General features: G+C 40.3%; 4 protein-coding genes across 6 annotated transcripts; 3 read left to right on the top strand and 1 right to left on the bottom strand.

Annotated features, from left to right (window-relative positions):
* Nucleotides 1–1,373: 1,373 nt before the first annotated feature.
* tmem115 (transmembrane protein 115) lies at nucleotides 1,374–5,801 on the top strand. The gene is made up of 3 exons (XM_049017380.1): nucleotides 1,374–1,703; nucleotides 2,348–3,435; nucleotides 4,239–5,801. The coding sequence occupies exons 2-3, from the start codon at nucleotides 2,579–2,581 to the stop codon at nucleotides 4,465–4,467; spliced, it is 1,086 nt and encodes a 361-aa protein (XP_048873337.1). The 5' UTR covers nucleotides 1,374–1,703; nucleotides 2,348–2,578; the 3' UTR covers nucleotides 4,468–5,801.
* A 318-nt stretch (nucleotides 5,802–6,119) lies between these two features.
* On the bottom strand, nucleotides 6,120–9,017 carry LOC125745005 (transmembrane reductase CYB561D2). Of its 2 annotated transcripts, none has more exons than XM_049017384.1 (4): nucleotides 8,912–9,017; nucleotides 8,346–8,657; nucleotides 7,939–7,976; nucleotides 6,120–7,852 (listed from the first exon to the last, which is right to left on the bottom strand). In XM_049017384.1, exons 2-4 carry the CDS (start codon nucleotides 8,470–8,472, stop codon nucleotides 7,349–7,351), a joined length of 669 nt encoding a protein of 222 aa, XP_048873341.1. In that variant the 5' UTR covers nucleotides 8,473–8,657; nucleotides 8,912–9,017; the 3' UTR covers nucleotides 6,120–7,348. The 2 variants fall into 2 exon arrangements, with proteins under 2 accessions (XP_048873341.1, XP_048873340.1); XM_049017383.1 differs by having other exon boundaries at nucleotides 8,346–8,652; nucleotides 8,912–8,989.
* A 71-nt stretch (nucleotides 9,018–9,088) lies between these two features.
* nprl2 (NPR2 like, GATOR1 complex subunit) lies at nucleotides 9,089–13,136 on the top strand. The gene is made up of 11 exons (XM_049017376.1): nucleotides 9,089–9,762; nucleotides 9,914–10,005; nucleotides 10,147–10,315; nucleotides 10,707–10,815; nucleotides 10,982–11,118; nucleotides 11,733–11,830; nucleotides 11,926–11,962; nucleotides 12,038–12,131; nucleotides 12,219–12,336; nucleotides 12,599–12,741; nucleotides 12,913–13,136. The coding sequence occupies exons 1-11, from the start codon at nucleotides 9,685–9,687 to the stop codon at nucleotides 12,978–12,980; spliced, it is 1,143 nt and encodes a 380-aa protein (XP_048873333.1). The 5' UTR covers nucleotides 9,089–9,684; the 3' UTR covers nucleotides 12,981–13,136.
* Nucleotides 13,137–13,458: 322 nt separating this feature from the next.
* Nucleotides 13,459–20,679, top strand: zmynd10 (zinc finger, MYND-type containing 10). 2 transcript variants are annotated; one of them, XM_049017375.1, is made up of 12 exons: nucleotides 13,459–13,614; nucleotides 13,815–13,923; nucleotides 14,098–14,214; nucleotides 14,344–14,397; nucleotides 14,556–14,708; nucleotides 14,885–14,973; nucleotides 15,214–15,314; nucleotides 15,535–15,707; nucleotides 17,342–17,467; nucleotides 17,572–17,693; nucleotides 18,145–18,270; nucleotides 20,215–20,679. In XM_049017375.1, exons 1-12 carry the CDS (start codon nucleotides 13,517–13,519, stop codon nucleotides 20,312–20,314), a joined length of 1,368 nt encoding a protein of 455 aa, XP_048873332.1. In that variant the 5' UTR covers nucleotides 13,459–13,516; the 3' UTR covers nucleotides 20,315–20,679. The 2 variants fall into 2 exon arrangements, with proteins under 2 accessions (XP_048873332.1, XP_048873331.1); XM_049017374.1 differs by having other exon boundaries at nucleotides 13,460–13,614; nucleotides 15,532–15,707.
* Nucleotides 20,680–20,841: the final 162 nt, after the last annotated feature.

The following is a 20,841-nucleotide window of genomic DNA, read 5'->3' on the forward strand; positions in this document are numbered from 1 at the left end:
GTCCATATTAACCTGGTCAAGTTCAAAGCGACTTATGACCGGTTTTGTTGTGATGGGTCACATTTATAACTAAAAAAGGTGTTGATACATTATTTGGTCCTGTTGGCATCCACTATTATAACTAGTCTTAAATGTTCCAATATTTGTTTAAATAACTGCTTGTGTCAAGTAGTTTATAATGGCTTTCATCTTGACGTTTTCCTGAATATTAGGTTAAAATTGTTTGAATCAATGCCTAACAAGTAACTGATTAAAATAGGTATTTTATAAATGGGCTGTGTGTTAGGTCGGAGTACAGATACTTGTTTAACACATTCCTCAGTTGTGACAGGGACCAAAAAACTGATATATAACTGCATATCTTTTAAATCATTTTCTGCATAAACATGTATTGTGTAAGCAGGGTAATGTCATATTAATATTTCTTTATTAAACTGTAGCGTTCACAATGGACCATGTGTTATGTACATAGAATACAAGTATTACCTGTAGTGAAAGAACAAGAAAATTAACATAATTGGGTACAAATGTTTTAAAATTCAAGGTGATTTTATTATTTGTGATGCAATTTAATTTTTATTTTTCATTGTTACTGCTGAGTTGAATTATTTATCAATGTCCTGTTAACATAGCTGTTATCATAACAACTGGAATGTTAAGGGTTACCTGAAATAAATTATAGGCAACAAGTTGTGACCTCAAACATTGTATATTACATGTATTTGGGTTGTTGATGTCATCCTGGGTAATGCCTGATGTTCAAGATGCTGTGTATTTCTTGATGTCAGTTTTACTTGGTACCTCGGAACTTTGCACATGTAAAAAGTTAGATTTTATGGGGATTTTAATATTTCATATCCCTTGTAAAATTTATTTTAAGACAATCTAATAAATTTAATTTGGAAAATTTGAGTGTGTGTCTTTTTGTTCCCTTTTTAGAGAATTTTGATCATTTTCTTCTTCATTATATTTAGTTTACTGAGAGTTGGCACAACGTGCATGTTACGTTAGCTGCAGACGTTGAGTTGACGTAAACCCGATGTGCAGATGCACGTCCGGCCAACGTCTGCAAATGACTACCAACGTCTACCAACGTTGGGCCAACGTTAAATGTTAGCTGGGGTGATGCATGTTTTATCTCAAGTAGCAACTATATTTGTTCAGGATTTGTTCCTGTCGTGTACTTCAGTAGTAACTGAGTAATTAATAAATATTTTGCCCGGTCAAGTGTTATTATAGTGTCTTTCTGTATTATTCACATTTTCGGAATATAAGCACGGAAAAAAATAACGCGACACAGTTTTATCTTAAGTAGACTCCACTTCCCATGAAACCACGTGCTGACTTCTCGCGCAGAAAGAATGCGTCGGTGACGTAGACAGCGCCATCGTACGCCAGCGTAATGTTGGGAGTGCCTCGGAGTTTATATTGCATCGGGAAATGCATGAAATACGAATAATCCGACGGTGAAAGTCGGAATAAAGTTACCAAAGAACGGTCGGAAGCCTAAATCATCTCGTTGTCATTTATTTGTTCAAAAAAGAACGGCCTGTCAAAGGAGTATTTACATTTTTCGGCCTGTTGCGAAGTGAAAATCCCCGACCCAGGGAGCAGTGGACGATGACTGGGCCGAGAAGAAGTGGATAGACCTTAAGGCTGTGATTGCGAGTGGCCGCTTAGCTAAACAGCTGATAGACGGCAAGGTTAGTCGCGTCGTTTTAGAAACAACTGCTGGCTTTTAAAACACACTTAAATCATTTGCATACGTGGAGATAGCTAGAACAACTGGTTTTGTTCCCGGCCGTTTAAAAGATTAACCTGGTTACCTAGATAAGTAGATGTAAGTATTTTGCGACATATGTGTTCTTGGTAAAAGACCAAAGTTAAATAGTTTTGACATGTATATGTAGCAGCGTAGCGAGTCTGCGAACTCCGCCTTGATGACTGACCGGTGTGGAGCCAGGTTCTTAGACGATCTCGGAAATTTGTACCGTCCCTTAACCTCTTCCAAATACAAGTTGGACGTAATAAGTGTCGAGTCGACAAATCGGGACAGGGGTCGTTTAGTCCAGCAGTCGATAGCTATGTCTAGCTACCGAACTTAACTACCTGTCAACATACTGTAATATGTCGCAAGTAAAAGAATAAGCACCGAGTGATCATGTAAGATTGTTCGGTGTCATACTAGTTTTCATTGATCACAGTTCGGTAACCATTCGATAAGAGCCGAGACGATGTGTAGAGAAACAGTACAGCTGGCCTCCATTAATCATCGTCACTCTCGGCCACATTAAATGATCACTCTTAACTTTTATCTTCAGTTTTCTTAAGTTTTTTTTTTTTCCAGGTAGAACTTGATCTTTGATTCCACGCCGTCCGGTAAGCAAGTAACTGGTTGTTTACTAGTAACGTCTATTACTTTGGATTCCTTTAACCTTGAACTTTGCTTTTCGTTAATTATCGGATCCTTTATTTTCAGTTCTCACTATTGCATTTCTCGCCTAAATAATCCCTTAACACGACACGGAACGGTGGGGAGACGGTTATATATTGTACTCTGGAAATCCAGATATCAAACATGAACCGATACCTACCAGTGGCCAGACAACATTTTTTTGCCGCATTTGCCAGCACCAGCGTGGTGGTGAAGTCTATCTGTGCCACGGTCATATTGCTATACCTGCTGTCCTGGGCGGTGGACACTGAATACGTTTTGGGGGTGACTCCCGGATACCTTTTCCCCCCTAATTTCTGGATCTGGACTCTAGTGACCCATGCGGTTGTGGAGCAGCACCTATGGGATGTTGTGGTCAGCATTGGCACTGTTACCGCTGCAGGCCGGCTTCTTGAGCCCCTGTGGGGAGCTTTGGAGCTGCTCATCTTTTTCGCTGTGGTGAATGTCGCCGTGGGGCTCCTGTCAGGTTTCTCCTACCTGCTCACCTACGTTGCGAGCTTTAATCTGGACTACCTGTTTGCAGTCCGGGTCCATGGGATGCTGGGCTTCCTCGGTGGAGTTCTGGTGGCTCTCAAACAGACCATGGGGGACTTGACGGTGCTCCGTGTCCCCCAAGTGAGGCTCAAGGTGGCCCCCATGCTGGTTCTGCTGTTGCTTGTCGTGTTGCGCCTTACGACGTTGCTAGATACCACAGCCCCACTTGCAGCCTACGGCTATGGCCTGCTTTCAGGCTGGGTCTACCTGCGCTTCTACCAGAAACACAGCAGAGGACGGGGAGACATGTCCGACCACTTTGCTTTTGCGTCCTTCTTCCCGGAGATTTTGCAGCCGGTGGTGGGTCTGCTGGCTGGCCTGGTGCACAGCATCTTGGTCAAGATCAAAGTTTGCCGCAAGATGGTTAAGCGCTACGACGTTGGAGCCCCCTCGTCCATCACCATCAGTCTGCCAGGGACTGACCCCCAGGATGCAGAAAGGAGAAGGTAGACCTCCCTCCATAGAACCTATCAAGTACTGCAGTGGTCTTGCATAATGACAGTGTGTTTCACTGGGTTTGCAGTTATGCTCCCTAAACATAAATTATAATATATATATACACACACACACAACACATAAGATGAGATGAAGCTTTATTGATTCACTTTGGTCAGATGTTTTTGTGTTCAAAGCATGAAACAGTTAGTTTACCCCAAATAAATAAATACATAGATAGCATGATGATGCAGAATACAGTGCAGATAGTACAGATGAGGCAAAACATGCCTTGTAAAAATGAAAGATGGACGTCATTCATTTGGTCTCAGATAACAGACATTGTCCTTGTGCTGCATTGTACAGTCCATATTTATCCTTGTCCATTGTAGATTAATGTGGGATCTGCCTTAAGGGGTTTTATGTTGTATATTGACAGCATATGCAGATTTTCATTATTCATTGGCATGTAGAAATGGCCTCAGAATAGGAATTTGTACTGTGGTGTAGCATGATATTTGCTTTGTTCCCTTTATTTGGTAAAATTAGAGATATGAAAGTGTTCTGTACCCAAATCACTTCACATATTATGCATCTATAATATGTATACATTTGTAAGTAATAAGGTGGTAATGCTAGGGGTGATTATGATGATCTCTCACATGAAACTTGAACTGATCAAAATAACACTGTATGGAAAAGCATGTTCTTGTTAACTTCTAGCTTACCAAGGATTAAGTTTAACCACTTTGCCATTTTGGGAAAAGCAGTAGTCTTGTAGTTTGTTAAATGCCATCTCTCTACTGATTTGCAGGCAGTTGGCCCTGAAGGCCTTGAATGAGCGTCTGAAGAGGGTCGAGGACCAGTCAGCCTGGCCCAACATGGAAGATGAAGAGGAAGAGGAAGAGATTGTGGTGCGAGCAGATGCTGCTCTTCAAACAGAGAGGGAAACGTCACAGTCTGGGGGTGCCAGTTCCTCCCAGAGTCCGAAGGGACAGGAATCGAGCATCATCAGCTTTGAAGATGCCCCTGGGAAACCCTAAGGATCACCATGGATACATGGTGTTGCGGCCGACATTACATCCCAAAAAGCAACAGACACATGAAGTTACGGGAACCAGCACACCAAGGCTGGACGGCAGAAGAGCTCCCCAAGTACACATGCACTCACAGGCTCGCTCATTGACACACGTTCATGTTGGCCATGGCTGCTAAGAGCGGAGACGGTCCCCAACACAGATATTTGTTATGACAATTAATTGACTTAATGGGCACCATGTAGAAAACATTGACTGCCACAACCCCCCCCCCTTCTTTTTTTTTGCAGCTATAGGGATTTCGGGATTTGCATTTTTGGACTTTCCTCGCTTTAAGCAAATGAGTGAAGTGGTTAGAGGCAAGCTTCTCAGTCCCTCTTCAGAAGCTCATGGCAGAGTTGGTGTCTCACATTCAAGTTGCTCATAGTCCCAATGGCTAGACTCACTCAAGAATTCTTTTGCCGAAGTCCTTTTTCTGCGTTTTGTCTCTGCTTAGGTAAACTGTCCGGAAGCCCCGTGGTGTTTGGCGTGTACATCCATTTTTTTTGTGCTGATGAGTGGGCATGATAGTGTCTTAAGACTTTCCCTCCCCCTTCCACAAAGAAATGACTTTATAAATACGCAATGTCATCCCTCATGTACCACATCTTGTTTTGTTCAATTACTTTTCGAATTTAATTTCTATTTCAATAAATCTGCAAAGTTGTGAAATGTATGATTTAATGGTGTTGCTGATAATTTTGCGCCATCCTGGCTGATGGTTTTTTCCCCTCTTCTTTCGGTGGATCATTTACTCCCTGGAGTACTTACTCAAATAGTTCCTACTTTATTTGTAATTCTAGGAATGGAGTGCACCCACTACTGCCTTACTTTGATTTTTATTTCTTTTGCAGAATAGATTCTAAAAGGGGTTTGATATGAAAATCGTAGCTGGACTTGTGTCCATTCTGTTCCAGATGTGTTTTAGTGGTTAGGATGCCTGTGCCAACATGCCCTCAGTAGTTTCAGTAACTAAAAGCACAGGAGTTTTCAGGTTCTCCATAGTGTGCTTTCCATGCCTCTTTTGGATTCCGTATTGCTAAGAGCTCTTCTCCTCACTCGCGTGTTCCCTAAAGGTTGTAGAATGGTAATGTATAGCGTCCCATCTAAACACGTAGCTTGAGGAAATCTTGCTTTTTGTTTGTAAATATTCCACAGCTGAACAGAGAAGGGAGCTGTGTCCCTTCTTTAATTGTATTCTCACTGATTGTGAAATGGCTGCAGTACCCAAAGCCAGACACTACATTTGGAATAGGTTTCTTTTTCTTTCTTTAAATGGAATAAAGAACCTTGTAATTGTATTGGCTTGTCTTGTCCAGTCTTTGGTCACAATACAAAATGCTGACAAATTTCTTCTTTCACAAAATTAGTTAATATATGATTTTTTAATATTTTTCTAAGAGTACAGGATTGTAAAAAGTGATTCTAAAAATATTCCTATAATTTAATGTAATATGTGATGTAAATCTGAAGCTCAGAATGACTTTTCCTATGTGGGCACCATATGTTTATCAGTATTCAAACGCCCTGGAAAGCTATAGGGTATCTGCCTAGCAGCATGACAACTTTGGTGTTTTAACCCGTAATTGGTGCAGTTATTGTGTTTTTACTTGGATTTGAATATTCAGAGCAATACCACTGAAAAACCACCAGATGTCAGTGTAACACAAACAAAACTTGTAACACACAACTTGTAACTTCTGCCTGTCATAATTTTAGTCAGCTTTTGGAGAGCATCCTCTATTACGAGCAAAGAATAAAATCCTGTTTTTCTACTGACCTGGATTTTACTGTTTACATGCCAATTCCCATGTATTCATTATAATTAGGTAGAAATTGAATGGTGAAATACTCCTAGTTATTAAACAAAAGGTTTATATGATAATCCTAAAAGACACAGCAATACAATTTTCATTTTGTTGTATGTCAGTGGACTTTAGCTTGGGCAAAATAATACCACAGAAGTAAACAATGCAATAGAAAGATGTCCTTAAGAACATTTCAGCTTCAATCTCTGAGACACTTGCATAGCGATCATTCTGCTGTATCTCTCTTCAGAATTGGCAGGAAGCTGATGTGTTCAACCACAGAATGTGCTGCATGCTGTGACAGGAAGTAGCTTCTATACTCCTGAAACTCTTTGCATGTCTCCTCCATGCATTAGTCACTGTGCTGTTCTTTAGATCTTAGTTTCTGAAACATCCATCCATCTTAATTTACGTAGTGGCATCATATACAATGTAGGCCATATGGAATGAAAAAAATATATATATTTTTAAATTTAGAAATACCAACCCAATGTCATGAGGTATTCTTAGATGTAAAAATAAGTATTATAAATTACATATAACATTTTAGAAAATTATACATAAATGTTTTAATCATACAATCCTGTTCATACAAAAATACAAAAAAAAATATCTAAATTGAAATACAATTCATAAACCGTAAGCCAATATTAAGTCATTCCTCATATATTTAATAATTAGGTTTTTCAGAATGTGAGGATAATTAGACGTTATCAAAACATTCTTGATTTTCACTCTTACAACTACAGTTAAATTTAGAAATGCAAAAATAATTTCTTCAAGATTTTAAGTAAGTACATCCACAACACAGACATTATACAGACATCACTCTGTCATACATAAAGCATGTGATAGAAATAGAAAAACAAGCATCATTTTATGTCATTCTGCAGGAGAACATTATTATTTGCCATGAATGGTATTTTTTATGTCACTTCAAATTGATTAAGCCAATTGTTTAAAATAGAAAACAACTTCACTCCAAAAGGGTTATTGGAATCATTATGGATATAAATTACAGTAATAATACTTCAAATATGTTAAGGCTGGAATTGTTTCTTGCCTATGTAGGAATTAGTCACCTGGCTCATGATGACCAGACTGCTAAGGATGGGACAAAAGGCCAAAAAGTACCAAACCAAGCTCCGCACTGACGTAGTGAACCAAAGGGAGCACATGCCCAACAGAAGGCTGCTACTCCCTAGCAGGTAAAGCACCAGCCCCGACGCGGCATGGTAGCGCTTCAGCTTAGCTAAAGACAGTCCCTTTATCAGCTTATGGTACATCAAAGAGACACCACCCACTGACTGAATCACTGCATAACATACTGCAACCAAGCCAAGCAAGCCATGCCAGGTGGAAAAATGCGACTTGCTATTCAGGTGCTTGTTATAGAAAATGGCAGATAACCCCAGAACTGCACAGATGGCTGCAAGGGTTTGCAGGATCCAGTGGTAGCGGCCTTTGGTTTTGTGTGGTAGCTTCCCAACCAGTGAGCAGTCAGGGGAGAAGAGAAGCACAGCCTCTGTCATGAAGAATGAGAACTGACGGGGAAAAAAATAAGGTTCAAACACAGAAAGACAACACTGAGTGCTCCGAATAAAATACTTAATACATTTATTATACTTACAGCCAGTGACATCAAGAATGGATGCCAGGAAAACACACCTAGGAAAAGGTGATTATTAGTTTGATTTCTTGAAATACAATATGCAGTGTCTCCAAAATTACTTGGATAATAACATATATATATTTTGCATTGGCTTTGTACGTCTGCATATGGCTTTTGAAATGGGACAGTGATTATGACTATACATTTTCTCCTTTAATGTGAAGGCGTCTACATTTGCATTTGTATTGTAGCCCTTTTTATACGTAGTCCCCCAAATCCATGACTGGTTATTACTATCGGTAGTGTTTTTCATTTCGTCATTACCTCATGCATAAAGGAACTAGCCAAAGAGAAGATTATAGGTTAAATACTTTTAAACCGCATCGTACATCAAGATACAAAATCCAATACAAAGACATACTTACTGGCACCGGGTCTGGCCAAAACCGCAATGCACACTGTAAACACTGTACACACGACGTGGACCAGTACGCCACAAGCCAGTCTCATGTGGCCATAAAATGTGCTCTCCCCTTCTCTGGTGGGCACCATACTGTCTGTTTTCAGGAGCTTATTTCCGGTCAACTTGCTATAGTGTTGTCGAAAGTCACTGCGAAAACTGCTAGCGACGACGTTTAACGGACTTTGTCCGTACAAAATTAATTCTCTTTCTCCACAGGGAGGCGCTCTAATGTGTTATGGGTAAAACTTAAAGCGAATCTACTGTAGATGCTGAACTGCAGAAAGTAAAAAGTGAAAAACAAAATTATGAATGCAATAAACATGAAACACAACTGGAAATTGTAACGAGACCTATTTCCAATAAGTGATTTAGCGACGTAGATCATACTCTTTATTTAGCTTTATATATATATATATATATATATATATATATATATATATATATATATATATATATATATATATATATATATATATATATAGCAACTCAAAGGTGTATAAATTTGAAATATAAAATCATTTGGCTTACAGCATACGAAGATAAAAGTGCATATTCACGCCTCCACTTCCTTTTATGTGTAGATAGCAGCCGCTGCATCAATATGATCATTCAAAATACACCCCGCCCACCAGAGAGCGGGGAAGTACGTGGCAGTTAAATATCTCACGTGATCAAGGACAGCACCAATCAAACGCCAAGAAAAGTTAACAAACACTTCCGGGGCAAATTGAATTCGCAATGACATTTCGGGCAGTCTGTGTGTGATTGCGTGCAGACGTTTGTGATTTTATATGTTATTGTTTATCGTACGCTTATTGTTTATCTTCCTGGAGTTGTACAACCGAATGTGTCTTAATGTCTTGCTTACTGTCACGTTCTTCAGCGACGGATCCAGATATTTTGACGTCCTCCCTTTTAATAATCTAAATAGAGAGGTTTTCAGTATGGTGTTTGGTTCAGATTTGTTATTTGGAACTATTTCGTATTATTTTATGGTTTGAAGTGCTTATGTTGAGATGATACTACACGAGGGTTTTTAATCTTTAACGCATTAGAGGGATTAATCTTTAAACTGAACATAACGGATGAATTTGACTACCGCTGTCATGCTCTATACACACAGCCACAGCAAATAAATAGCCAGTCGTTTTTATTTTAAGGTCGGATTTGGTGTTTACACGTATGATTATTTTTGAATGCTTACGCTTGCTTCGATACAAAGTTCTAAATCTTAAAAAACTGAATAATTCAGATTTTTTTAAAGTTAGTGTTGTGCCGATAGGTTATATTACAGGAGAATTATGGAGAATAATTGTCGAATAGAGTGCATATTTTTCAGTGAGTTTCACCCTACTTTGGGGCCAAAGATTACCTACCAGGTAAACCTTATGCGATATATACAGGAAGCTAGACAGCTGTTTGCATAACTAATTTTGTTAGTATATTTCTGTAAACTGGGTTGAACCAACTTAATTTTGAAATAGGAATGGCTATGAAATACTTTGTTTATTAATGGCTTATTTTGTGTAGGTTCCTGAAGAATATATTTCAAGAGAACTATTTGACACTGTGCAAGTTTACATCATTACAAAGCCTGACCTACAAAACAAGCTCATTACAGTGTGAGTACAGTACATTTCTGCATATTTTATGACATTTCATTAATTTTCATTATGTAGTGCTTATAATACAGTCACGTAACATGCAGGTAAACTTGTGTGTTTTTCACGAAATCAAGCTTGATTTTCATCCTTATCTGACAGCACGGCAATGGAAAAGAAGCTGATTGGCTGCCCTGTGTGCATCGAGCATAAGAAGTACCGTCGCAATGCGCTGCTCTTCAATTTGGGCTTTGTGTGTGATGCTCAGGCAAAAACCTGTGCCTTGGAACCAATTGTGAAAAAGCTGTCTGGATATCTCACTACACTAGAGGTATATCAGGCTTCAGTTATATTTTATATAGCTTAAACAGCACAGTTTAATGGACCTTCACTTGGTCAAGTCAAGAATAGAATGAATAATCAATGTAGTAGAGCCAGTATAGTGGAGATTTGGGTCAAAGCACCTGATTGGATTTCTTGTTCATGTCTGGTCATGTATGTTTGCTGTAAGGCCTGTCTTATGAGGGAGATGTGCAGTGTAATGTTTTGGCATTCTGATCCATTGTGAAAAGTTATTCGTTAAGCATATCAGTATGTCCAAAAAAACCCACATTTTTTGTTCTGTGGTTGAAAATATAAAAAAAAATAATAAGACGAATTTCAAGCGTTTGGTTGGGAAACTGCATTTGCTCAGTGACGCTTTGAATCCCATTTTCATGCAGCTGGAAAGTGGTTTCATCTCCAATGAGGAGAGCAAACAGAAACTTGTACCCATTATGTCGACCCTGCTGGAGGAACTCAATGCCAAAGGAGCTTGTACCTTACCAATAGGTGTGTCTGCATGCCTGTGTGTGAGAGAGTACATTATCCAGTAGTGTTAGTCGGTTCATGTTAATTGGTTCATTAGTCTTTTTATGTGATGTGAACAGAGAACAAAAATACCACTGTTTCACTGTTCATTCATTTATTCTAATTTTTATTTGTGATCCTGTTGTAGACGAGTCCAACACCATTCACCTGAAACTCATAGAGCTACGAAAGGATCCTCTGATAGTGCAAGAGTATGATGTGCCCGTCTTCACTGAGTGCAAGGACCAGTTTATTAAGTCACAGTGGGATCTGACCACACAGCAGGTATTTTATTCACTAGTGTAACAGTGTACCACTCAGAAAAATCTTGTTCATGAAAAAGCATACGCAGATCTGGGGGGTGGCAAAGGGTGGCTGTGGCCAGCCTAGCCTGAAACTTAGCCACCCCCATCATGTGTGCATTTTGCTTAAATCAGACTTTGACTAAAATAAACTCCTTTTATTACGTAAATGTTTCTCTGTGTCCCTGATGATATGTTGATGAAGAATGAACTGTTTGTGGTGATGAGCTATGCATGTGCTCTCAGAACAGGAGCAATGCAGAAGTTTGGGAATGTTCTACTTGGTGTAAGCTTGTTACCTTAACTTCAAGAAATTGATATATTAAATGTGTGTTTGGTAATTTAATAGTAACCAATGCCTGAATTATAAACAGTGTAGAGTTATAGCGTTTAGGCCCCTTAAATATTCCCTTATCTTCTAGATGCCTTGTATGCATATTAAGATTTATGTGCCACCCCAAAATTACCTCTGGTTCCACCCTTACCACCCCACTGAAATCCACCACTGTGAAGAAGGTGCCGTTTTCACCGACTAGCAGAATCATTAATGGTGTTATCTGTAGTGTTTTTTAACCATTTTTCATTTTCAAATTGCAGATATTACCATATATCGATGGTTTCAGACACATCCAAAAGATTTCTGCAGAAGCTGATGTGGAATTGAACCTTGTTCGGATTGCTGTGCAAAATCTACTGTACGTTTTATTCATTTAGTTTGAAAAAAATATGTAGTTTAATCATTAGGTTCTGATTACCTTTTTGAATTCATGGAGAATGTTTCTTTTAACAGATATTATGGGGTTGTAACGTTGGTTTCAATATTTCAGGTAAGAAGGGTCTTTTGCATTTGCATGCTCTGCATTTGTAATGTGGCTCTGTCCTTCATAATGTTTTCTTTGCAGTATTCCAATGTGTACTGCACCACTCCCAAAGTGCACAATGTCATAGATGACAAATCCATTCAGGAGAAGTGTCTCGCCTACGTCACCAAACCTGGTAACTTGGGGGGTAAATTTGAGTGATATGTCTTTGATCGTCTTTCAGGGTAACGCAAATGCTTTAGTTGCTGGGTGTGCTTTTCAGGGCAGAAGCGGGCCAGTCTCAGGGATGTGTTCCAGTTGTACTGTGGGTTAAGCCCAGGCACCACAGTGCGCGACCTCTGCTCCCGGTATTCACAGCAGCTCCAGAGAGTGGATGAGAGGTCTGTCTGTTTGTGCTGCCGTTATATAGCAGCCTTAAATGTCTTCCCCTTTATCTGTGTGTATTCTAGAAGTATTATGAACTCTTAGATGTTGTATCATTAATCAAGTGACCACACCATAGTTTAACTAAAGACGACACAAAATGATGCAAAACAGGGACATCTGGCCAACAAATAATGTTAAGTGTACCCGCATCAAATGTAATATAATGTAATTTCTGTCGATTGGTGTGAATTGCATAAAATGGAATTCTTTCCATAGGAAGCTGATCCAGTTCGGACTGATGAAGGGTCTGATTCGTAGGCTGCAGAAGTACCCAGTCAAAGTGGTTCGCGATGAGCGAAGTCGACCTCCCCGCCTCTATACTGGTTGCCACAGTTATGATGAGATCTGCTGCAAAACAGGTGGCTGTTATGAGATCAAGTGTGTTTGGCTATAAGAAATACTTACTTTGTAATTGACACAAAGCTCTCTGCAAAGTTTTGGCATGGAAAGTGTTTCATTTGACGTGTATTTTTTATTTTATTTTTTTTGAAGTGGGAATCTACTTAACTGCTGTGTTGGTACCTCCACAGGAATGAGCTACAGAGAACTGGATGAACGACTGGAGAATGACCCCAATATCATTGTCTGCTGGAAATGACTTCAGTAATGCCGAACTGGAATTGAGGGATTGTTAATTATTGATGTCTGGCTGTGGCTATAGTGAAAAAATGTTTATTTGCCTATAATTTTATGTTTTGTAATATATGGAAATAATTAAAACTAAATAAATCTATTTGCTGTCCACCTTGCATAACTGCTTATCCAGTGTCGGGTCTCAGTGAGCCAAAAGCATATTGCAGAAACACGGCATGAGGCAGGGGATCACCTAAATAGGAGGAAACCCATGCAAACACGGGATAAACATGCAAACTCCACACTTAACGCTAGGGCTGGATTCTAACTGACACCGCTGGTTATGTGAGATCATACTAATGTTTTAGAAGCCACCTTAATGAGTATTATGATGGTATTGAGGCTTTCAGAATTTGACGGGCATTTACAGTTACACATGTAGCTGTTTGCTGCAGGGCGGTATCGGAGCCGACGCGTTTGCGCATGCGTTTGTTGTCTGTAACCATGGTGATTGCTCTCCAAGTATAGGTATTCCTTGCCGCTGCTGAAATCCTGCTCATAATGATGGATTCCTCAGCTTCTGTACTTTTCCCTGGAGAAGCCGAAGGTTATATACAAAGTTTGGAAACGTATTCGCTCAAAGAAATAGGTAGTACACGGTAAGTGTACCTGGTAGCTAGTACGACCAATAGTCATAAATATTTATTGTATAAATGATTATATACACTACATAAGAATTAGATATTTTAAGGCATATTAAAAGTAGATGGTGCGCAATAATATAAAAAGATGTGTGCGTTATTATAAACTTCGGGCAGGTTTTCGAGTATTGTGAAACATCTGATATATGCAACGACAGGTGGTTTATGCAGCATGAATACATCGAGAAACTCAACATGCAGGCGATCCTGAACGCCACGGCCATGCAGGACGAGTTTGTGAAAGATCAACTCGTATCGTTTGGAAAGGTGAAACGCGCCATTTACGTAGCCATGACCTACTCACATAGAATACTTTGTCCAATCTGTAATCATTGCTAATGAATTATTCCCTTGGTAAATTTTGGAGAAATGCACTAATGGCTACGTACACGTGAACACGGGTCATTTGTCGCTGTTTTACAGTACGGTATTTTCCCGTAGATTCCCACGTTGATCCATGGAATGATCTCGATGGAGATTTGGAAGCAAAAAGTTTTTCCTATATTATGTCAGCTTCAAGACTTCAACCCGAAGAGCACTTTTCCTTTGTACATAGTGGTGAGTCAGTTTTCGATTATTGGTTTACATTAGACTATTAATATTTTATCTTTCGTCACAGTTTATATGTGTATATAAGAATATACCATTTGACATAAGACAGTAACCCACAGTGTATTATGCTACCAGATTCACCATGAAGCTTCTATCATCAACTTGCTGGAAACAGTCATGTTTCACAAGGTTTGTATTCGCAGCTTTCAGTTTCATTCAGAAAAAGAGTGCATTGATTTCTTGTATATTCTGCTGTAACATTTTTTTGTGATATTTGGTTCCTTGAATACAGTGAGGAATGTGTACAAACCCTCCAGTGACTGTGTTATCTTCCTCATGCAACCCAGGAACCATGTGAAGCTGCAGGGGACTCAATACTGGACCTGATTGACTACTGCCACCGTAAACTGACTCTCCTGGCTGGAAGGAACGCCAGTGATGGAGGCACAGTCCCAGATAGAGTCACTTATACAGGGGATGCATGCCACTCGTCTGTGCAGGTGTGAACCTAAGGAAGATAGGAGTGTCGCCTGTTTTAGCTGTGTCTTTAAGGACACCTGGCAGTATGGAGGCTAATAACATCTATGGCTATAATAATAAGTAAGGCGGGCATAATTTGCTTAGCCATTTTGTTTGTATTGATATGATCTATTCTGATGCTTATTTGTTTTTCTAGGATCTGCAGAATCAGAATGTGGCAATGGAGTTTGAGATTTCCCTGAAGGCACTGTCTGTCCTTCGATACATTACTGATCATGTCGACAGGTAGTTCTTATCAAAGATGCTGCTTTTAACAACCTTACTTTATATTGCACTTTATCCAACCAAAGACTTCAAAGCCAGTGTAGGTTCCTTTTGCTGCCTGGCTTACCATATCGACAAAAATGTGGTATAGAATTGATCTGGCTTTTCTGCTTTTGGAAGCATGATCTGAGATGTCAGAGACTGCACTGTGGTAACACTGATGATAATGATGTTTACTCTCCTGATCCCTGCCTTCTGCAGTGTGAACCTTAGCGCTCTGCAGAGGCTTTTGAGCACACACAACCTGCCCTGCGTTCTGGTCCAGCTTGTAGCGTGCTGCCCCTGGAGCCGGATCAACAAAGGTTCGCATGCTCTGTAGTTACACTTCAAATCACTCTGACAGGGTATTTTTACACAGTTCCTGTATTTCCTACCGTGTTGATTCAGTGTGAACAACCCACACTCATTGTCACATTCTAACCTCACTTTACATTGCTGTCAGTATGCTTCCTCAAAATTTATGGAAACTGTTGCACTGAAAAAGTAATTTCTCTCAAGTTGCAATAATTCTAAACTTAGCAGGTCAAATGGAAAAGTATATTGATGGGAGATGGTGTCCGGTTCCCAAAGAGGACCAGCTAACGATGACCAAGCTGGATGCTCAGGCATGGATTGCATTGTACAATCTGCTGCTGAGGCCAGAATGCCAGAGGAAATATGACTTCAACAGCTTCAACAAGAGCCAGCTGTTACGGGTACAGATGCTCAGTTCATATGAAATTCACGTGGGTTTATTCTGGATACTCTGCATTTATCATACAGTCCAAAGAAAACTTGCAGTTTGGTAAATTGGTGCCCCTGAATAGTGTGTGAATGTCCATCCATCCATATTCTGTAACTGCTTCCCATATTCAGGGTTCCAGGGGCCCGGAGCCTATTCTGGAAGCTATGGGTGAAATACAAGAAGCAATCCAGGATGGGGTGCAAACCCATCTCAAGGCACACTCATACTCCATTCACTCACATACCATTCAGTCACACAACATTCACTCACACACCATTCACTCACACTCCATTCACTCACACACCACTCAGTCACACACCATTCACTCACACACCACTCAGTCACACTCCATTCACTCACACTCCATTCACTCACACTCCATTCACTCACACGCCATTCACTCACACACCATTCACTCACACATCGTTCACTCATACACAATTCACTCACTCACAATTCACTCACATACCACTCAGTCACACACCATTCACTCACACACCACTCAGTCACACACCATTCACTCACACACCATTCAGTCACACAACATTCAGTCACACACCATTCAATCACACACCATTCAATCACACACCATTCACTCACACACCATTCACTCACACACCACTCAGTCACACACCATTCACCCACACATGCACACCGATGGGCAATTTGGTAACTCCAATTAGCCTCTGTATGTTTTCTGACTGTGGGGTGGGGGCAGGGGCGCTGTAAAGGGGGGGTAAACGATGACGATTCTCGGGGCCCATGACTGAGAGGGGGCCCAGAGAAGCCCCCAATAAACTGTGTTGGGGGCCCTGTCAAGATTCTTTTCATGGGGCCCAAAATCCTTAGCAGCGCCCCTGGGTGGGGGGTGGGGACTAGAGTACCTAGAAGAAACCCCACCTGACATGGGGAGAACATCCACATTCAATACAGATCGAGCTATCGCAGAGACTCAAACCGTCAATATCTGGGATCTGTCTCAGGCTCACTGCAACTCTGTTCTGCAAGAAAGATAGATTTAAGGTAGATTATATATACAATTCAGTAGGAATTAAAACCTGAAAGCGGTTTTAGAAATAGTCTATGTGAATAAGGTGGCTTTATTAGAATTGATATATATTCCAAGTGATTGTTGAATTATAATATGGGATCCAGATGTCCTTGTGATTAATAGCAGTGCTTTTGTATGTTTTTTTCTTTGTCTTACAGTAATGCATTCTGCTGTATTGCAGAAAATGTGATATAATACATGTGTGTTTTAGTAATTTAATTACTGGTCAGACCAGTTAAGCCAGGGGTGGCCAATCTTATCCGCAAAGGGCCGGTGTGTGTGCGGGTTTTCTCTGCAAATCCCTAATTAGATTACTAATTAGAGGACTGATTGGCTGAAGAGTCCTCACACCTGGGTTTGACCAGCTGACCTACAGGTTATCCCAAAAACCTGCATACACATCGGCTCTTTGCGAATAAGATTGGCCACCCCTGAGTTAAGCCATCAATCTTTGGTTCTTTAAACCATCCAACTGAGTGTATCTTTCTGTGGTTTATGCATAATTTTGAGAGTTGGTCCCAGATTTTTATTCTAAATTGATTTGGATGTTGCAGCTGAGAGGTTTCCTGACAGAGGTCTTAATCGACCAGCTGCCCAATCTGAGTGAACTCCAGCGATTCCTCAGTCACCTCGAAGTGATGGATCCTGCCCCCCCCAAAAAGGGCCTCATTCTGGAGCAGGTAAGCTGGCAAAAAATCATAAAATTGTCATTGAACCCTCATAAATGTAATTCATCGGTTTTGATGTTTCAGCGTTGAAATTTCTTTAATGTTTTGACTTTCAGATTCCAGAAATGTGGAGCGACATCATGAATGAGAACGCATGCAAGTGGAAGGCCATTGCAAAGTTTCAGGTGAAACAAGCTTTTGACCCCTCTGAGGATGATCTCAGACGGCAGGCACACAGGTGAGACTGACACTGAAACTGCAGTAAGGAAAAGACTCCAACTCCGTTAATGAGGCACACAGGTAGGATAAAAGTAGCCTGTACAGTATGTACAGACAGCCATAACAAACACTCCTGGGCAAAAAGGGGCCAGAGCTTAATGTTGTGTAGTTTGGTTGTGCATTTTTTTCAAGAGTGTACATACTAATATGATAAATACACAGTGAAATCAGTTGAAGTAATTCAGCTAAATGGTAGCAGTACAGTACAGTGCAGAGACACTTCACACTCACACATATGAAGATTGTAGATGTACAGATAGTATTCTGTAAAAGCATTTTAATAAGTATGCAGGTTTTTGAACACTATGGTCTATATTAATGTTAATTATTGATTTTAGTACCAAATATTTTAAAATCCCATTTATGGAAAAAATAATACACTCTTTTTCTCTTTATATTTTACCGATCAGGCTTGCTGAGACATACAGTCTGGGTGTGATTGAGAGCCTCATCCCGGAGAAGCCCAAGTGTAGGTCCTGCGGGGTAGTGGCAGTGAAGCGCTGCTCGCGCTGTCAGAGCGAATGGTACTGCTGCAGGTAATTACTGGGGGGGGGGAGGGGGGGCAGCTCTAGTGCTGTTGTAGGTCCAACAACTGCTCCTGTAGCTGGGGGCGAAGGGCAGCAGGCAGACCACAAAAACTACGGAGACCTCAAACATTACGGAATATGTGCAGTGGCATCTTATAAAATCACATCTACAATCATGGCCAAAAGTTTTGAGACTGACACAAATATTGTTTTTCACAAAGTTTGCTGCTTCAATGTTTGTAGATCTTTCTGTCAGATGTTTCTTTGTGATACTGATATATAATTACACACATTTCATAAGTGTCAAAGACATTTATTGACAATCACATTAAGTTTATATACCCTTTTTTCCAAGACCTCTGCGATTCGCCCTGACTGCTGTCAATCAACTTCTGGGCCAAATCCTGACTGATGGAAGCCCATTCTTCCATAATCAATGCTTGGAGTTTGACAGAATTTGTGGGTTTTTGTTTGTCCACCAGCCTCTTGAGGATTAACCACAAGTTCTCAGTGGGATTAAGGTCTGGGGAGTTTCCTGGCCATGGACCCAAAATGTTGATGTTTTGTTCCCTGAGCCACTTAGTTATCACTTTTGCCTTATGGCACGGTGCTCCATTATGCTGGAAAAGGCCTTGTTCATCACCAAACTGTTCTTGGATGGTTGGGAAAAGTTGCTCTCAGAGGATGTTTTGGTACCATTCGTTATTCATGGCTCACAAGGAAAAATTGTGAGTGAGCCCACTCCCTTGGCTGAGAAGCAACCCAACACATGAATGATCTCAGGATGCTTTACTGTTGGCATAAAATGGGACTGATCCCTATACCTTTTGCAGAATATCAGTCTGTCCCTGATGTTTTTCTTGAAGAGAAGTGGCTTCTTTGCTGCCCTTCTTGACACCAGGCCGTCCTCCATAAGTTTGTGCGTGCAGATGCACTCACACCAGCTTGCTGCCATTTCCTGACCAAGCTCTGCACTGGTGGTTCCCCGATCCCACAGCTGAATCAACTTTAGGAGACAATTCTGGCGCTTGCTATACTTTCTTGGACATTCTGAAACGTTCTTTGCAACAATTGGATCTCTCTCCTTGAAGTTCTTGATGATCCGATAAATGGTTGACTTAGGCGCAGTCTTACTAACAGCAACATCCTTGACTGTGAAGCCCCTTTTGTACAAAGAAATGATGGCAGCACGTGTTTCCTTACAGGTAACCATGGTTAACAGAGGAAGAACAATGATTTCTAGCACCACCCTCCCTTTAAAGCATCCAACCTGCTATTCTAACTTAATCAACAGAATGACATCTCCAGCCTGGTCCTCATCAACACTCTCACCTGTGTTAACGAGAGAATCACTGAAGTGATGTCAGCAGGTCCTTTTGTGGCAGGGATGAAATGTAGTGTAAATGGATTCTCTGGGATTCAGTTCATTTTCATGGCAAAGAGGAACTTTGCAATTAATTGCAATACATCTGATCACTCTTCATAATATTCTGGAGTATATGCAAATTGCCATCATAAAAACTGAGGCAACAGACTGTGAAAATTAATATTTGTGTCATTCTCAAAACTTTTGGCCACGACTGTATATGTATATTATTTAGTATATTATATAATGGTTCTGATATATACTCTATGTATATTTTACTAAGAAGAGAGGTGGGTAGTCCAGGTCCAGAGAGTAAAATTCCAGACCAAAATTTTGTTTCAACCAACCAGGTGTGTAACTCTGTGATTGTGACTCTTTATACTCAACTGGTTGGTACAGCTTGTGAGGTCCTTACACATACTGAGCAGAGTCGTACATTGGCTATGAGCAGCAGAGGGCACTAATACAGAAAAGATGAGCAAAGAGATACTGAACAACCACACATACTGGTAAGATGCTTGAGGTTTGACCAGCATTGTGCACAGTGTGGAACTGAGTGTGAGCCCATGCCTTTGTCCTCCCTGCAGGGAATGCCAGGTGAAACACTGGCCAAAGCACAGGACGGCTTGTCAGCTGATGGCTGAAGCTACTGAAAAACTACAGAAGACCTTAAATATAAACACATGAATTGTGAAGATTTAGACTGTTAAAAAAAGGTACAGTCGAGAATCATCAGAAATTCAGAGCCCTTTCTATCTAGACATCATGAAGCTATATACTGATTAGAGGTCTTTGAGCACAAAATGAAGCCATTAATAGCAATTTTGGGTTATGAATGATTTATTAATATAAAGTATCTCTACACGGGCCCTAACTGAGCCCAGTGAGTCAGCTTTAATACGAATATATTTCAGAGCATGATTTAACTTTTTTCGGTTAACTTCCATTTCTAGGTAATAAAGATGTTGGTGTTCATTCAGTAATTAGTCAAAATGTTTCTTGGAATAACTTATTGACAGAATGTGTTTTTCGCATTAAAACAGTGGAGACTGCTTCCGTGTTTTACTCATTTTATTCATTACAAAACTCTGCTTTTGTGTTCTTTTGGTTATATTCTGACGATCACATCAACTATCTGTCCGTTCATCTTTGAGCCATTTATCAAATACCCTACAGGGTCTTGGAGATGTTACACCAAGTTAAAGTTTACAAAA

Source organism: Brienomyrus brachyistius, chromosome 6, assembly GCF_023856365.1.
Source record: "Brienomyrus brachyistius isolate T26 chromosome 6, BBRACH_0.4, whole genome shotgun sequence".
Lineage (NCBI taxonomy): Eukaryota > Metazoa > Chordata > Actinopteri > Osteoglossiformes > Mormyridae > Brienomyrus > Brienomyrus brachyistius.

What these genes read in the sequence shown, in the direction of transcription:
- tmem115 (XM_049017380.1), top strand. Translation starts at nt 2,579, where the DNA reads ATGAACCGATACCTACCAGTGGCCAGACAACATTTTTTTGCCGCATTT. An exon ending in CAGGATGCAGAAAGGAGAAG is followed by an intron (nt 3,436 to 4,238) that starts GTAGACCTCCCT and finishes ACTGATTTGCAG; the next exon opens with GCAGTTGGCCCTGAAGGCCT.
- LOC125745005 (XM_049017384.1), bottom strand. Translation starts at nt 8,472, where the DNA reads ATGGTGCCCACCAGAGAAGGGGAGAGCACATTTTATGGCCACATGAGA. An exon ending in TTTGGCCAGACCCGGTGCCA is followed by an intron (nt 7,977 to 8,345) that starts GTAAGTATGTCT and finishes ACCTTTTCCTAG; the next exon opens with GTGTGTTTTCCTGGCATCCA. An exon ending in CATTCTTGATGTCACTGGCT is followed by an intron (nt 7,853 to 7,938) that starts GTAAGTATAATA and finishes TTTCCCCGTCAG; the next exon opens with TTCTCATTCTTCATGACAGA.
- nprl2 (XM_049017376.1), top strand. Translation starts at nt 9,685, where the DNA reads ATGGAGAATAATTGTCGAATAGAGTGCATATTTTTCAGTGAGTTTCAC. An exon ending in AGCTTGTACCTTACCAATAG is followed by an intron (nt 10,816 to 10,981) that starts GTGTGTCTGCAT and finishes ATCCTGTTGTAG; the next exon opens with ACGAGTCCAACACCATTCAC. An exon ending in CTCCAGAGAGTGGATGAGAG is followed by an intron (nt 12,337 to 12,598) that starts GTCTGTCTGTTT and finishes TTCTTTCCATAG; the next exon opens with GAAGCTGATCCAGTTCGGAC.
- zmynd10 (XM_049017374.1), top strand. Translation starts at nt 13,517, where the DNA reads ATGATGGATTCCTCAGCTTCTGTACTTTTCCCTGGAGAAGCCGAAGGT. An exon ending in CATGCCACTCGTCTGTGCAG is followed by an intron (nt 14,709 to 14,884) that starts GTGTGAACCTAA and finishes TTGTTTTTCTAG; the next exon opens with GATCTGCAGAATCAGAATGT. An exon ending in CTGGAGCCGGATCAACAAAG is followed by an intron (nt 15,315 to 15,531) that starts GTTCGCATGCTC and finishes TTCTAAACTTAG; the next exon opens with CAGGTCAAATGGAAAAGTAT.